The sequence below is a fragment of the Oreochromis niloticus genome, linkage group LG16 (genome assembly GCF_001858045.2).
Source record: "Oreochromis niloticus isolate F11D_XX linkage group LG16, O_niloticus_UMD_NMBU, whole genome shotgun sequence".
Taxonomy (NCBI): Eukaryota; Metazoa; Chordata; class Actinopteri; order Cichliformes; family Cichlidae; genus Oreochromis; species Oreochromis niloticus.
Window position 1 is genome coordinate 13,897,563 of NC_031987.2, and position 17,689 is coordinate 13,915,251.

The following is a 17,689-nucleotide window of genomic DNA, read 5'->3' on the forward strand; positions in this document are numbered from 1 at the left end:
GTCAATGAGTGCCTTTGATTTAACAAATCTAACCTGCAAAACAACATTTAAACAGCAGAATACATTATGTCTGTTTTTCAAAGACACAGTGGATGAAATGAGGCGCTATTCTTTTCCATCTGAATTGTCATTTCTGGGCCAACATCCACAGGCTAACACCTACCATAGGTGAGTGTGTAGACGGGCTTGCCAGCATTGTCGAGTGCTGTCAGGCAGGGGCTCTTGGGCTGAGTGGTTCCCCACCTTTGCAGGGCTGCTGGCAAGGAGGGAGGCCAGTTGGTCACCACCCCAAGAGGCTCCCCTTCCAGCGGACACATCTGCTGGCCTTCTGGCTTTGGCTGGTTGGGATCTGGCTGCTGGACTGAAAACATGAAGAAGATGAATTGGACATCTTTAAGACTTTGATTCAAATTGAAAGTAATATAAGCTCCTGAGCTGCTTGATAAAGAAGCCCGGCTAGTCTGCAAAGAAATGGTAAATATGTAAATTAAACAACACTTGTAAGGAGGACGGGAGGAAAAAAAGAGTGTGAGAAAAAAAAGACAATGAGGAAGGTGTGATGGAAAAGGAAAAGCTGGAGGATATACAGTGAGCTGTGTTCTGTCCTCATGAGTCTAAGCTGCCTATTATTCCTACTTGTGAGAAACTCGAAGCTGCTGCTTACTGGAAATCATAGGTCTCGCCTCGCTCCTTCTTTAAGTACTCTATTGACTTCTGGATTTGACTTCCATCTCTTCATCTCTATTCTTACTGTCAGACTCTCTGAGCAGTAGAGTTCAGACCTGTTTAAAGGAGCAGGTAAGCCACATCTCCGCCAAATATAACATCTTTATCAGTGTTTGGATCCTACCTCTGAGTGTGTTTTTCTGCTCACACTGAAGCTTGCCATACCACAAGGAGAAGCTTTACAGTTACCTGCTGATGCACTGCTATTCCCGCTGCATGTTCATTCACACAGTGTTTATTCAGAGTGGCAGAGTACCACCCAGAACCACTGATGGGTTTGGTTGGAATGGAGGAAATGGTTAGGAAGGGCTGGTCCAGTCCGTGTGCACTTCCTTAAAAAAATTCCCTTTCAACACCTGGTGGTCTTCAGGGCCAAAATAACCACCACTGAGCTAAAACTGTGCCTCGATTGTTTACTTGCGGGGCCTGGCAAGGTCACAGTCACATTTTTATCTCGGCCACAACAAGAATTAGACAGATCACTATTATTAGAGCTGGAAAACCAACGTGATGTGAGCATCACATTCGAAAGAGTAGGAGTGTGAAAGAGTTTCTCTTCACGAAGATTTATTGATTCAGCAGAATCACTGTAATTACATTCAGGTGGGCTTACCATCCAAAAGCTCCTCAAAGTCGTCAACAAAGAACTCGCGCAACGGTGGACGCTTTGGTCTCTTCAGTGTATTGAGCAGCTGCTGGATTTTGTTGGAGACGCGACTGTTGACTGGAACACCTATAAAATGAGTTTTATGGAGATGAAAAGACAAAAAAAAAGGTTGGGAGGACATAAACGTGACAAGAAAAAAAACATGTAGAGAAATACAGACAGGAAAAAGTGGAGATAATTGTGACGGCGCAGGTGGGACGTGGGCATGTGCAGACAGATTGATTGAGAGATTGATGGAGGACGGGGATGGATAAGGGAGGGACAGATAAGGAAAGAAAAGGAGACAAGGTCAGTGTGTTTTTCTAATGAGGCACAGAGGACAACCAGCTGTCAGTCACACTGTGGCAGGACAACAAAGCAGTGGAGCACGAGGTCCTGCGCTGTACAGTCACCTTAAAGACACAGCGTTTTAGTAGGAAGTCTTTGGAATCACTGCGAGACCTCAAAGGCTAAGGAAAAAGGAAATCAGGAAACAAGGAGCCGCCTCGCCTGCTGCCTAGCAACAAAGATGTACTTGCAGCAGAAAATGATTCATGAGGTGTCTCAAAAGGTGCCTGTTTCATGCTATAAAATAGAGACAGTGAGAGGCTAAAATCACCTAACCCCGACTTAAATCAGAACACAGATAAATGGTCTGACATGCATGTTACACTTTAAAATTAACCCTTAAATCATTTTTTTATATAAAAGCTGAGCCAGATCATAAAAGGAGAGAAAACAAGACAAACGTAAAATAACAGACTCCGAATGAAACATAGCGTTGTGCCATTAGAGTCACGTTTGAGGTGACGTTCAGTCGATAAACATCATCAGACATTATTTTTACCCGATAAATATATAGTTAGCTTTAAAAGGGGGGCGGCTGTGTTCGACAACCCAGACAGCCACGGGAGCTAAAGGCCACAGCTGCACACAGCTTGCCTGATTTATCTTACTATAATAAGCCTAGCTCAGACACACTCTGCCTCCTCATGCAGGGACAGATGTACCAGGGATCGACCATGTGGGGGTCAAGCAGCACCTGATGGACCAATTAGACAGCGGCCCCTGACATCCTGGCTCTGAACTCCCCCACCCACCTCATCATGAGGCTTGATCGTTCATATCTGGACCAACCAGGACCCGTCTGCGATGATGACTGTAATTAATGTGTTCATGATCTTATAATGAATGCATTTACAGCCATAAATTGCTGTAGTAATCTCTGGCTCTTCCTTAATGTGGGACAAAATGTTACACCACATCTTTACAGTAAACAATAACAGAGTTATAGGATCGGGCTAGTATTAGTCCATATTTTTCCTATTGTTAACAAATCCCAGCCAAAAATTGTCTCTGGGGCCCAGTCTTGCTGAGCACTTTAAACATAAAAATGCGTCATAAAAACATGGTCCTGTTTTTTAAAAACACAAAATTTCCTGTGTCAGCTGGGCACTGCAGCTTTTAGGATTTTCTATTCAAACATTTATATTTACAAAGGTGTGTTTATAGCGACTATCTCCAGCCCTGGATTTAGGCAGGATGGTGTACAGTATGTGAAACTGGCTCAAAATAACCCACAGTGACTCATAATGAGGGAACATGTTACCCACTGCAACAGCATGGTTCACTTGATGCATTTGTCATTGTTTCTGGATGACAACGGAGGTCGGCGGGATAAAAATAAGCCTTATCAGGCTACGGATACAATAAACACCTGTTCATAATAATAACTTATTGTTGCTTTTGTCTTTTGATAGGATAAAGTCACGTGGAAAGGAAAGTTTGCATAGGACTCTGTGCAGTGCTGTGAAAACTAAGTGTGCAGCATGACTCATCAGCTTGTAGAACCACATTTAGCAGCAATAACTTGAAGCAATCATTTTCTGTATGACTTTATCAGTCTCTCACATCGTCTTGAAGGTATTTTTGGCTGCTCTTCTTTACAGCATTGCTTTACTTTCACTGAAGTTTGCCTCAATTCATTTATGCACAGCTCTCTTAGGTCTCGCTACATCATTTCAGCCAGGTTGAGGTCTGGACTTTGATTGGGTCATTGCAACACCTTGAGTATTTTCTTGTTTCTGATTCAGCCATTTTGTTGTAGGTTTTCTGCTGTGGTTGGTATCACAGTCCTGTTGTATAACCTCATTTCAGCCAAGCTTTATCGGTCAGATTTGACCTTGATGTACAGACGAGTTCATGGCTAACTCAATGACTGCATCGTCCCCAGGTCCATTAGCCCAGATCATTGACAGTTGGTCTGAGGTGTTTGTGTTGAGATGCTGTATAACACTTCCTAGACTGATGGGCAGCAAGAGCTGCTTCTTTAAGATCACTGCTTCTTGTCTTTGTTGTCCCCATGTTAACAAACCTGAATGCTCCAGACCAGCAAACTGCCAAAACTTGTGCTTTTATAGAGTTATTAGATTAACTGCTACCTACCCTTTTAATTCCTATGAAAGCTGTAAGGGTTTACTTTTCACAGTACTGCACAGAATTCTGTCAAAATTTTATTTCTTTTGAAAGATTGTAAGCTGAAAACAGCGAGAAAATACTGAATTTATATCAGCAAAATTTGTGCATAAAACACCAACACACACAGCGTCAGTATCCAAGTACAGATGGAGCCAAAGATACTGTGTGACTTGTTTTTTTCTTTACACACATCTATGTGTCAAAAAAAAATGCCAGCAGTCCTAGACAGCTGCCATCAAAGAAGTCACTGCGTGGCTGCGGGCTAGCCGTCAAAGACTGAAGTGAGAAACAGACTGACAGTTGTTTTCAGTTTGAGATAAGAAAACAGTATGTCAACATAGTAATTAGTCGCAAGGCCAAACGAAGAGTTACACCTCGGCTTAAACGCACTCACTTTCTACAGACATTCAGGTTAGACGTTGCCTGAAGATGCTATAAATGGTAGAGCACTTGCAACATACTCAGCTATACAAACACACACACACACTCACATGCACACTGTATCACTGAATTCACTGTAGCTGTGCATAGATATATATTTTTTAAAACACACAAGATTTGGACAAGTGTCACAGTAAACCTGACAGTGGAGGTGAGAGGCAGAGATGCAAAGACACACAAATACAAACGCACATACAGCAGAGTGCACATACAGCAGGCTGCCATAGAGCTGAAGGAGCAGTTATAAATACCATCAATTAAAGTGAGGGATCCTTCACCTCTCCACTCACATCCTAGAGGAGAGACACATCAGGATGTCAATGAAGCGTTCCTGTGAACTTTCTGGATGACAGGGGATTTATACGTCCGCACTGAATCATAAAACCAGAGAGAACCCTTCTGAAAACCTACGCCGTAACCCGAGGTGCACCTCCCCGAGGATGTAACTATGCATTGTGTTGACGCAACCCGCAACTAATGTGATTGGCCTGATCAGTGAGAGAATAACAATCATTGCCTTAGTATCAGGAATAATAATCATAGCCTCACTATAAGGACTCACAGATGTCCGCAGATTGCTGGAAGGAGTTTCCACAAACTATTGGACTTGGTGTGAGGGAATGTAAGAAGAAGTGGGAAAAACCTGAGGGGCAAATATGTTTGCGTGGGGACCAAGGAGGGAAAAGAGTGCCAGCATTTTATTTGTTTCCATTTTGGCTGGCATCTAAAAAAACAACAACAAAAGAAACAACAAAAAAACACACCATAGGCTCTAAAAGATTCGTGCAAAAGTCTAAATCAGTCGTGAGTGTGAATATGAGAGAAATCTACAGCTGCCACATGCAAGTGAGAGTGGGATTATGATGGAATCACACTGTTGTTTTACCACTAGGCTGTGGATTTGTCTTTCTTTTTACCATTTCAGTCATCAGAATAGGAAAACCTGCACTTTAGATCCATAGATTTAACCACTACTTCCTGCTTTTGTGTCAGCTAGGTTGTTTCGTGTTTAAGAATCCAGAGCACGGGTGGCAGCGAGATTATAGGCTCTCTGATGAAGGTGTCCTCCGGTTTTCAGGCTGCCCGATTATTAACAAACTGAATGAATGAAGATGAATTCAGACAAAGAAAGTGGAGCAGATTTAATGAACTGGTCAACCTGATTGTCATCTGTAGCAAGATGCTGGTTTTCTTTCATAGGTCTCAAGTAATCTCAACTCATATAAAAAAACAAAACACTGTCATATATGATGGAGATGTTTGGAAAATAGGCATTCAGGTCACTCACTCGGTTTCTTAGTAGTAAAATACAGTATAATGTATGATGTATGCAGCACAGAGCACCTGACATTATGAAGAAAACAGATACTGGTATATAACCATTATGCCTTAAATGTAAATTGGTGACTGGGAAATATATGCATTGTTTCTAGAGTGGTCCATGTTCTGGTCCTAACTAAGGATACTTTCACAATATTAAACATACATTAAATGTAAAGGCCCAGTCATGTGACAAACCGACCTATATGGGGTGTACCCTGCCTTTAACCCTATGACAGCTCGGATCGTCTCTAGCCCTAACGCAACTCTAAACTCAATAACCCGTTGAGATAATGGAAAAAAAGATTTGTAAGGATCCAAGACTATTGTGGATGCCACCTAAAACGGAATCACACTAGAAGATGTATATGTAAGTGGATTTATGAAAAACCTCTCCCTGTAACTCAGCGGTTTAGGAAAGTGTTCAGGGTTCTTCCAACGGCGAGACTCTCTGCCAAGTTAAAGGTGAACTGACAACTTTTTGGATATATGGGCCCTCTTATAGACCGCTAAATGATGTCATGCTAAAGGGAAAAGGACTTGTTGGGTTAGAAATATGAAGGACACGGTGGGTGATAACAAGCGTAAGCACACAGTAGTTACAGGGAATGAGTGTGTCCTCCCTTATGGCAGTTTGATAAACCAAAACATATTTTATGGTTGGGTAAATGAAACCCTGCTTACATTTTACTCCAATTCTGCTAATTTTCCTATAAGACAAGGCCAAAACTTCTTTAGGACACCAAATTTGTTTTTATATGGAATAAAAACCACACTCCCTCACCCACCTCCCTTCTTTTCCTCTTAGCTCAGGCTGTAATTAATGTGCACAACTGTGTTTTTTTTAAAAACCTACCTTAAAATTAGGTGGAACATAACCAGGTAATACTGTATTTACTGTATTTGTATGTACCTATCCTCTGCAGCATCCACTGCCCCATGCTGGTAGCAGTACTGAAGCCATACAAGGAAAGGCACAGTTTGAATGACGAATAATGTTTGGAGGCTATTTTATGCACAGATCCACCAACAACATGGCAAAAACTGAGCGCAAAACCGAGCACCTAATGATCTGTTTTATGTCATGACTCAAATATTTGTTTGCCACAGAGAAGCGAGACCATGATGCTGTGTAAATCTTTACTGTCTCAGTGTTTCTGTTAGTTAACAGAACCAAACATTACGGCAGGAACGTGACGGATTTTTCAGGGGCGGGGTGGGGTGGGTGGGTGGAGAGGTGCACCGTTACCGTGGCAACATGAGCAGGTCAGTCAGTAGCTTTTGCCAGTCACGCTGGCAGACTGACTAAGGAGAAGACAGAGGGACAAACAGCAGGGGAGAAGGAAAACGGGAGTTGACTTTGCGTGTATATGTGTGTGTGAGTGTGAGTGGGCAGGAAACTCACCATCTGCGGTCTCCATGACGCTGGTGTGGTGGTTGAAGCCGCGGGAAACGCCTCGCACCGAGGCCACATGGGGCCGCTCTGCGTGATGCGAGGAGCGCTCCGACAGCCCCGTCACGTCAGGGGGCGCTGAGTGGTTATCTGTGATGAGTGGGGGTGTCGGGGGTTAAAAGGTCAAATATAAGGCCAACTGTGGGTGCTCGCAACTTATATAAAGATCTAAGTCATGGATTAGCAAACAATTTGATTTGCCTGGTAGTCTCTGAGCCGAAGCAGAGACTGTATTTCAACTTGTTACCTTCCCTCAACACCACACATAAAAGTCTGTACCCAGGATTTCTTCTCAATTATCAAAAAAAGATGTCTTACACTATTTTACAGACCAACTGATGTCCAGACAGTAAGATGTCCTTTAACAAAATCAGTGACCCCGTCGGGGTGTAACATAGCTTATACTCTCTGGCCACTTCAAGCTGGATGTCAGAGTTCTTACAACCTCAACATTTAAAAAGATTGCAAAGGTTGTTTTTTCTTCTTACTGCTGGCAGTTAATTACATAAAAGTCCTCTCAAGATCATGCATTTAAATCTTAACTGCACAACTACAAACTCTGCAATAAACACATAACAAATACTTGTGGTTGTGGCTGAGGAGGTAGATCAGGTCATCTACTAATCGAAAGGTTTGTGGTTCAATCCCTGGCTGCTCCAGTTTGCATGCCAAAGTATCCTTGGGCAAGATACTAACCCCAAAGTTGCTCCTAGAGTGTAAATGTTAGATAGAAAGCACTCAGACACAGAAAAAGGTGCTTGTGTGAATGAAAGAGTATATAGGAAGCAGTCCATTTACCATTAACGTCTGTGACAGGGTCAGCTGTTCTGTTTTAAGTGTGTCATGAGAACTGGAGTTTACAGTCTAACATTGGAGTTGGAGCCAAAACGGATACCTTGTTGCAGAGCCAAGCCATATTTTTGACAGGTGTCATAACCAATTATCAGATCACATTACTAGAAAGAATTTGGGGTAATTTCCAAGGTCTGAAAATTATGGAAAACAGTATTTATGGGGAGCATCTGCCAATCGTAGTAACCCTGCTCATAGCAGCTGATGTCACTGGTTCCAACTTTTGGGATGAGCACTTGTGTATTTTTTTTCTTATGCAAATGTATGAAAGTGGTTTTCAAAAGGATTTTTTTTAAAACTCCACATTGAGAACTGGTGTTCCTTTAACTACATATAGTATTTTTTAGTGTCTCCTGTTGAAGTGGATGACAGAATCAGTGTCTGAGGGGCAGAGGAACAAGGCAATATGGGAGATTTATTTACAGCTTCATTCAGCACAAGTCGCTGCTGCTGCTTTATGACAGCAGCCTTGAGGGGAAACGAGCTAGTGAAAAAAACAAAACCAGGCAGCTCCATCCTAATAGGATATCGTCTTACCAGTAACACATGCACACACATGTACACAGACATAACGTGCACACAAGTAAGCAAGACACCATCTTACATTGCAGCTGCAGCGAGACTAATGGTGATAAATCCACCAAATCTCATTAACTAGCCCGTGACACTCACGTGGTAACATGGAACAAGCAGTTTTGACAGATATGTGGCTGAGAGCTTCTCCACATGATCGAATGACAGTGAGATGGCAGACGGGGATGGCTAATTAGAAAGACGTGAATTAAAACTCGGTCGTTGGGTCCTTTTGTCTTGTCATCATCGAGTGCTTTTTTGTATCTGGAGGGAGATAAGGCCTCAGAAAGCAATCGATGTGTAGGACAGTGCTGTCTATCTGCGATTAAACAGTCTGCGGTACATAACACAGGTTAAGATGTCACCTTTGATATGATGACAAATCTGACTGGGAAGCAGTTATCGTATCTACCATATATTCTGCTGAAATGAACAAAATGAGGATAATGGAAAAAGTATAAGACTCGGTCTTCGACTCCCTAAATTGTTTGTATGTACATATATAAAACCTATCTGCATAAAAAACAAAGAATTTAAACCCAGACAGCTAAGAAGGCAGGTCCTTATTTATAAATCCCTGTGTGAACTGAACTGAAATGCAATCGAAACAGAAAAATCATTTATAATGGCTTCTTGCTTGGCTTAAACACATCATCTCAATCTAGAATGAAGGAATGAAGGAGGTCAAAATAATTTATGAAATGCAATACTGACCAACTAAACACTGCAACAGCTAAAAGTATCTGAAACTGTGTGCGTGCGTCACTGACCTAGCTGGGTGTGTGCCATAAGGTCTGCCAGAGCGGTGGCTGCGGCATTGACGTTCAGGGCTGCGTGGGCAGTGGTGTTGGTGGTGGTGACGGATCTCCCTCCCGGGTGGGATGAAGTGGATGACGCGGAGGATGAGGTGGACGAACCCTGGATGACACGGTTAAACCAGTGCTCAACAGCTGGGTGGCTGTGGCCCTGGTAGGGCGTGGAGGTGGTCAGACGTCCCTGTCGGCGCAGCGAGCCCTCGTCTTCTGACGCTGAGGAGGTGTCTGTGTTTGACAGGTCAAGACAGGGCAGCGTCATAACAGAGGACAAAGAACATGGGGCTGTCTAAAGTGTCACCAGGATAAAAATCAAGATGGCAAAACCTGGAACACTTGCGCAGGGTTTAGATGATATGCAGATGACACATTATTCTACTTATACATACTGATAGAGTACATATAAGCCAGGGGATGGGCAGGATGACTTTAATGGGGATGGAAGTTAATTAGGCTGAGAGATGCTTGTTTTTAAATCTCTCATGGCTTCACTACTATGTTTTTAATATTTGCCTGTAAGTGGCCACACTGCAACTATATGTGCAATATATATGTATAAACCTGCAACACATGTATCAAGGGACAGACTGAGTGTTGCATATTTGAAGATGATGATGAAAAGGAGGGAGAGTAAATAAGGTGTCTGGTATACTGAGCTGCAGTCATCAAAAATAAGAATGATCAAAAACAAAATAGATGGGAGCTTTCTTCTGAGCATGTCAGCACATTTGCATATTGCCTAGCTATTAATTAAGGCTGAATGTCTACCTCAAGACAATTGCAATAACACATAACTACATACTGTAGTTGCACACAATACAAACATAAACTGTTAGTATAATAAATTCCCTTTCTCATGTCACTTGGACTCAAACTCAAAACCAGGCACTGGTGATTTTGTTTTCTCTCCCTCGAGGCAACTGTGAGCAGTTGGTCTCTTCAAAAATAGCCCAAACAGGAACAGCTTCAAAGTAATGTAATGATCATTTAAAATGAACATATTCCACTTCATCTGCCAAGCTCCCTTTAAGTTACCCAGCAGCAGACTAGTCTTGCATTATGAATTCTGCAGAGAACAGAGTTCAGTGAAAGGGCAGTTCACTATCATGCATTTTAGGATAAAAATTGTCCTGTTTATAAAATCACCAAGAAACTTCCCAGCTTTTGCCATTATTCATCCCAGACCATGTAAAATAGCGTACCTACTCACTAAACCCCAAGACAACAATAAAACTCATCCAGTCACAGAAAAGTGCTACATTAAAATTCATCGTGCTTTTGATTAACTGGAAAACGAGTCACTGAGAGAAGACGGGGAGAAAAAGAAAAAGAGTACTGTCTAGAAAAAAAGGGGCTATGACTTCATGTGTGATCAGCACGTGCCTGATGGATGTTCTCTAAGCTAATGAGCCTTCATGTAATTAATCCCACTAATCCCCCACAGTACACAGTTTCAAGTAAAGTCCAACAAATTGAGACATTGTGAAAGTACTGCTTCGACTTTCCTTGGTCTTGGAGAGGCTGTTACCAGAAGGTTAAAGGAGGTGTGATTATAACAAACCAATTTAATGCCTCTACAGCCGGTGGACTCGTGCGGTTTATCTCACATTTATGATTCAGTTTGTTATTCCTCAGCTGTACTCCAATCTGTCTCCCTATCTTGGTAACCTTGGCACAGTTACCCTGCAGGAGAGTGAAATAGAGGGTTAAAGAAGACATGCAAAGCAGAAATTGAGAGGTGGACGGATACAAAAAAAAGGTGGAGAGGGGTGCTATTTTTCACCAAAAAGTAGTCAAAAACCAGAAGAGGCAGTGAAGACTGAGCCATATGAGATATTGAAAAGAGAAACTGTGAGCAGGGAGAGCAGATGCTGAGATCTGCTTGAAGTACAAATGAACAAAAACAGGCAAACCAACGAAGCTTCAGCAGTTAAAAGGCTGAGCTTATTTTCACTGATTTTTGTCTATAGAAAATGAATTTTAATTGGCAAATGCAAGATCATGATGGAAAGTCTGTTTAATCAGACTCGTTGCATTTATCCTTGTACACCGGTGTCTTCTTTGCTCTGCCATCACAAATGAAACTGAGCTGATCATGCTGGACTTGGAGCAACAGCTACTTTAAGTGAAATGCACACAGTAGGGAGGGGGGAATTAATTGAGTCTAAATACAGAACGTCAGAGCTAAAAAAGAAAAACAGGAAATATAAACCCGACACATTAGCATTGTAAGCAAACTGACAACTGCTTTCTGCCTTGTTTCCTGTTTAATAATAAAAGACTTTCTTGTTGCACTCATATCAGGCTATGATCTAGGATACAGCATAGGATACAAGGCTAGGTACAATAATTCCAGCTTAGCAATCAAAGCGTTGCACTCGTGCACAGTCGGTTTTGAGTTCAATGTTGATAGTATCAGGGTACAAACGTGTTCACAATTATGATGTCAACATGCTGATATTTATTGGATATATTGAACAGCACAGGCTGATGGGAATGTCTTTTGTTGGGCAGTTTTTTGTTCAGAAGCCAGAGAGCGTGACACGTTGAAATTTAAGCCAGATACTAGATAATAAGTGAGGATTATTACAGGGTTACTACAATTCATCTTGAGGGGGGTATGATGTTATGTTGTAGTCTTTCCAACTCAAGCAAAGCAGTGGAAAAAACAACCAACGGACTGATTGATTGCCATTATTTTTGCACATTTTCCATGTATCAGTTCCAAAGTTTTTCGCATACTGCACCTACTGGTCTGTACATCCACTCACGCATTCATACTTAAAGTAAGTGTTTGACAAATGTTGGCTGAATGTGCAGAAGCTGTTCAAGTGAGGGCCTGTGTTGCATGGTATAACCCTCATCTGATGTTTCTTGTCTGTTCTTGTCTTCTCTGCTGACTAGCCAGACAAAATGTAGAAACAATAGCTGCCGTCATCTTTACAAAAGCAGCAGATCATCAGATCACCTTGTATGTACATTACACATATATCAGTCTCATGTATGTGACTAATTCAAGTACAATAGTTCACTCAGAGAAACTCAAAACAGCCATGAAAAGTCCCTCTCCTTCTTCTATTCACACCACTGTGTCTGAGCTCTTAATCCGGTTACTTGCTCCACCGCTGTGTCCTCTCTTTTTATCCAAGACTTGAAGCTTTAAGGTCCCCCACTTGATAAAAATCACGGCAGTGTTTGAAAAGCCCTCTATAAAATCTTCTACAGATTATTTAATGAAAGATAACAACACATGCACAAGGCTCTTTTGGCCCTGAAACTCTTGGGAAAACAAGAAGCTGCTGGAAAGCTGTGAAATCACATAAATTCTAATGAACTGCCCACACAATACAAACTGTTATGCAAACAGGCAAAAGGTCGACATTTCAAGATGATGCTCAAAATCTGGTTATGCATTCATTATGCCACTCGTGTAGGAAGGTCTCTCTGGGAACACAACGGTCAGAACCGAGTCTTTTATAGTCGCGAAGAATGGACACATTCAGCAACCGCACATTTTCTTTCCAGCAGCAAATGCTTGACATCATAATTTTTGATCAGTCGACACAATGGAGTCTCAGCATCCTACACTCGACAGCTCATGGGAAGATATCAAACAAACAACCCAGTGAGAACGCGCAGAACCAACTGGGATGCAGGTGATTTAAAGGAGCAGGGGTCTCACCTGGCGGGGTGCATGCCTCTACAGAAGACTGAACTAGCACGGACCGTCTCTTGGAGGGCATGGGCATCTTCCTCTCTTTGTACTTTGCCAAAGCTGCTTGGACGGCTTCTGTGTGCAGATCTAAGAAACGCATTAACTCGGCTTAGCTACAGAATAAAAGACAAACACAAGACGTTTAAAACTTTTTGGCAGTACAGAAACATGATTACCAGATCTGAAGCGCTCATCCCGGGTGTTGGCAGCCCGAGACTTGTTGGATTTGGAACCTTGAAGAGCAACTTGGGACGAGGCTTGGATCCTGTTGTCGATTTGCAGAGATGGATCTACACCTGTAGAGAAACAAGGCAGGGAGAAGATTGTTTATAACAGAAATAAAAAAATATATATGTTCTTTAACAGTGTACTAATATCAATAACAGAGACATGTGCCAACAAACTCTATGCAAAATGTGTCTTGGACATAGACCAATGGTGCACAACACTGCTTGACTAGATAAAGTTTCCACAAGCTTAATGGTAATCCCTACTTAGACGGCTCTGTTTGAGTGCAGTAGTTTAGAATTGAGAAAGTATTCACTTTAATTAAACCAGCCTCTCTCACTGCTTCTTAGCTGCCTCCCAAGTTTTCCAAAGGAGGCAAATGCAAATTACAGAGACGTAACTGAAAGGAGGTGATTAAGCACCATGAATGTCAAAAAGACAACATCTTCTAACTGTAATGTTCTAAAATTATCGAACCCACGAACCAGTCAACCTCACTGTGCACGAGGCTGTCAGGCAGTGATTCACACTTTGGCTTATGCAATCCTCATTCGAGCTTCATTAACTAAGTAGTGGTGAGCATCAGAGGGGAAACTGATGACTACTGCCTGAAGGAAGGCCACAATACAAACTCCATTAGTAATCTTCCTACCACTGGCTTCTCTTCTCCCTCTGACACTCTCAATGGGATGTATTAGAAGCATGTTGGAGGGATAAAAAAAAATTAAAAAAAATACGGGAAACTTAAAAACAACAGATGAGTACAGAGGACTTAAATGAGTCCAAATGAGATAAATGTAAATGTAAAGCACATCCAAAGTTTGAACCCAGCGAACCTTTTGACAGGGAGGTGAACAATGGACATGTTGCCAGGGAACCATTTGCATAAAATCCCCCATTCTGTAATAGAGCAAATTTTTCTTCTTGTTTAAAATTTAAGTGCACACAGAAACGATCAATAATAAAATGTGCACATTAAAGAAATACATAGGCAACATCGCTGTAAGAAGTACTGAAATGTTATTTTAAGCAGCACTAAAGGACAGCAGGAGGCACAATGGGATTGAGACTTTACTATCAACACCACATGCAAAGGTTTATAACTACATTTTCCCACCACAAGACAGAAAAAGGTTAAAATTCAGAAACAGAACAATTCAAACTAGTGCCATGTTTCCACTGATTCCTGCCAATTTTCACTTTCACTTTAGAAATGCATTTGAGTAGAAACATCCAGTTTGTGATACCTGAACACTGCTCATTAAACCATCAAAGCTGCAAATACAGAAGTGAATAAATACACAAACATTTTTATGTGAGTAACGAGCCGTCTCTGTGCACAAGACAAATTAGGATCAGATGTCTGCCAAATAATCGAAGGTTACAAAGAGCACAGCTGCACAAAACAAAAAGTACCATCCATTCATTCAATCCACCCATCCATCCATATCTATCACCTTCTAACCTATCTGGTTCAAAGTCAGGGGGCTGGAGCCTATCCCAGGTCTCATAGGGTGAGAAGCAAGACACACCCTTGACAGATCGCCAGCCTATTACAGGACCAACACAGAAAGCTAGACAACCATTCATGCTTAGATTCACACATATAACCACTTTATAATCATGATTACCTAACATACATGTCTAAACATGTCATATTCATCTATTATTTTTGGTAACAAGAAGAACAGAGTACCAGGAAAAGCTAGGAGCAACGCTAATGTTCATAATGTTGATGTTTACAGACAGTTTACTATAAATCTGGAGAGTCATGTAAATAAACATTGCAGCAAATTACACACCGCACCTCAAGGGCCGGTCTGACATATCATTAAAAAGCAGCATGACAACTTCTCTGCATTACAATAGTCCAACAACATTTGTGCTTTTTAAATGTGAAAAAATCAGGGTTTGTAATAAGCTATTATAGTCAACCTGAAGACTAATGTTAATAAGTTTGATTTAATCGTCATTTTATGCCTACAGTTGCATCCAGTCACATCTGGATCTGCATCCAGTTGGTTACAGTTGGTTAGACCAAGCCTCCTCTCTCATGACGATGGAAACTGTTTAACCGTTTTCATCATTTCAATATAAAATAACAAAGGTTCAAATAATACCATACAATTCAAATATATATTTTAGGTTTATTTACAATGAACTTAGGCTAAGGAGACTAGCGGGTAGAGTGAACTCAATGAGCTTTCCAGTTTAGTTAATCAAAAGATGACATGTTCATTTTCAGTTCCTTGGATAATTGGTTAATTTTCTGTCAATCACATGTTCTTTGGTTAACAACATCCCTAATTGACTATTCTGTACACATGAAATATATAAAAAATGATAACATGGACCAGTTTCTAAATTATACTTGAATAAGTGGTCTAATAGGAACAGACAGTTCTGAACTGACAGACAAAAGAAGAACCAAACATGGATAAATGAGTCCCAACATTAATAGTTCCATCAAAAAAAATAACCTTGAGTACCAGACTGTTGTCAGTTTTGGGGCTTTTCTGGTGCTGTGGTCTCTTTTAACCTGATCCAATGAACCACACAGAGTGGCTACCCTTGTCAGTCTACCATTTAGTAAACAGGTTGTTGGGGACAGACCACACCACATGCAGCCAGCTAGAACCAGCATTTAGCTTGCTGTTCCATCAGACACCCAGCCAGTCAGCTATCAGACCGTCCTGGCTTTTCAGCGGCAGCTTAGTGGGGGATCAGTGAGCTCCACACTGTCAGCAACTCTCAGACAGCAGCAGCAGACACGCTGCAAAGCTGAGCAACATTCACACGCTCTAACTAAACCTACAAAACAACATGAGTTTCGAACATTACACGGACAAAATAAAGCCTGAGGACATTTAAAGACATGCATCGTATGGTGTCTGACTCAAAGCCACACCAAGCATGGACACACGCACACATTAATATATGCTGGTCCCTCATATAGCCGCTCTGACAGCTCAGTCACACGACGGCCTTTCCCCACCTCCCAGAAGAAGCAGGTCTATTAAACAAGCCAGGACACCAGACCCGGTTGCTGGGCAGAACACACTACAGACACACGCCACACTGAGCCAATAAGAGGCGTGCTCCATCACAGCAGATGTCGTTATTGGTCCACAGTGGGCCCTGATGAATTTTTACCACCTGTCTGATGCCAACGCTTACTTACGGCATGGTGGTTGATGACACGTGTGTATCGCTTCCAAGGCTCAAATGTGCTTTAGCGAATGGCTGTATTCATAAATTGAAAATGGAAAAAAAGTAAATAAATAAGAACAATAACTCAAGGCTGCTCTCTGTAGAAACTTAATTTTATGCTAATAAACCTTCTTTTACACACAGACAAGAAAGCTATCCAGTTTTATTGCATAGAGGAGCGAGCACTGACAGCGATAGTTTGCAGCCCAAAGAGTGAAATATAAACAAGTGATGACAACAGAGAAATATAAAGCAGTAAAACAGCTTATGAAATTGTATACGGAGGTCAGCAGAAACACATAGTCTACTTAACCACTTTAACATTGCAGCTACTAAGGCTTAACCACTGATTCAATGAAGCAGCACTAAATAGCAACACATTCATTCATCCCAATAGGTGCATTTGTTGTATATAAAGAATATCACTGACTCATAAGCAATGTGATTTCTACTCTGTATCTATAACTTCTCTTATTTAAAAAAAAAAGACTGAATGAACTACAGCATGAAAGATAAAAAGACAACACACCGCCCCATGTGATGACAAGAAATAGGGAGCTGGAGAATGAAGATGATGATCGGCCTTAAGCTAAATAACAGCCCTGCTAACTTCAGTGGAAACCCTTGTGCGAGGAGCCCACACCAGACTGGTTTCCACTTAGGCTTAGTGTCGAGAGATCAGGCCAAACCAAAAACTCCTCTGGACCCTAGATAGATAGAGGAGAAGCATGAAGAATACAGACAGCAGCTCCTTTTTAGGATTCGCCGCAAACCACCTCGATTTATAGGCGGCCAGAAGCAACAGAAACGACTGCATAATCGGGGGCAAGAAGCACGCTGGATGCAAAAAAGCAGAAGAAGCTCCCAGCCCAGTCAAATACCACGGATGAACTTCACACTGCCTCTCTTCTCCAAACACCTACTGCCCAACACAGGTTGGTGAGCACAAATATGCACAAGCTGGCTAAAATAAATAAAAAATTAAGAAAGCGGCCACTTAATAAACAAAATGGTAAATGGCCTGTATTTGTATAGTGCTTTACTTAGTCCGTATGGACCCCAAAGCGCTTTACACGACATTCAGTCATCCACCCATTCACACACTGGTGATGGCAAGCTACATTGTAGCCACAGCTACCCTGGGGCGCACTGACAGAGGCGAGGCTGCCGGACACTGGCGCCACCGGGCCCTCTGACCACCACCAGTAGGCAACGGGTGAAGTGTCTTGCCCAAG

The 17,689-nt window shown here is 41.9% G+C and overlaps 1 protein-coding gene across 8 annotated transcripts in view; it reads right to left on the minus strand.

The window, feature by feature from the left end:
• Positions 1-17,689, minus strand: part of LOC100689756 (disco-interacting protein 2 homolog A) — an 88,813-nt gene that overhangs the window by 17,622 nt on the left and 53,502 nt on the right. For 5 of the 8 annotated variants that reach the window (XM_013272652.2, XM_013272651.2, XM_005453065.4 and 2 more), the window contains exons 3-9: positions 13,193-13,312; positions 12,984-13,103; positions 9,260-9,529; positions 7,017-7,154; positions 4,543-4,584; positions 1,340-1,459; positions 164-361 (exon numbers count right to left, since the gene is read on the minus strand). In XM_013272652.2, coding sequence (XP_013128106.1) covers positions 164-361; positions 1,340-1,459; positions 4,543-4,584; positions 7,017-7,154; positions 9,260-9,529; positions 12,984-13,103; positions 13,193-13,312 — 1,008 coding nt within the window. The remainder of the gene's footprint in view (positions 1-163; positions 362-1,339; positions 1,460-4,542; positions 4,585-7,016; positions 7,155-9,259; positions 9,530-12,983; positions 13,104-13,192; positions 13,313-17,689) is intronic. The other 3 variants (XM_013272653.3, XM_003447440.5, XM_025903884.1) reach the window with 2 other exon arrangements.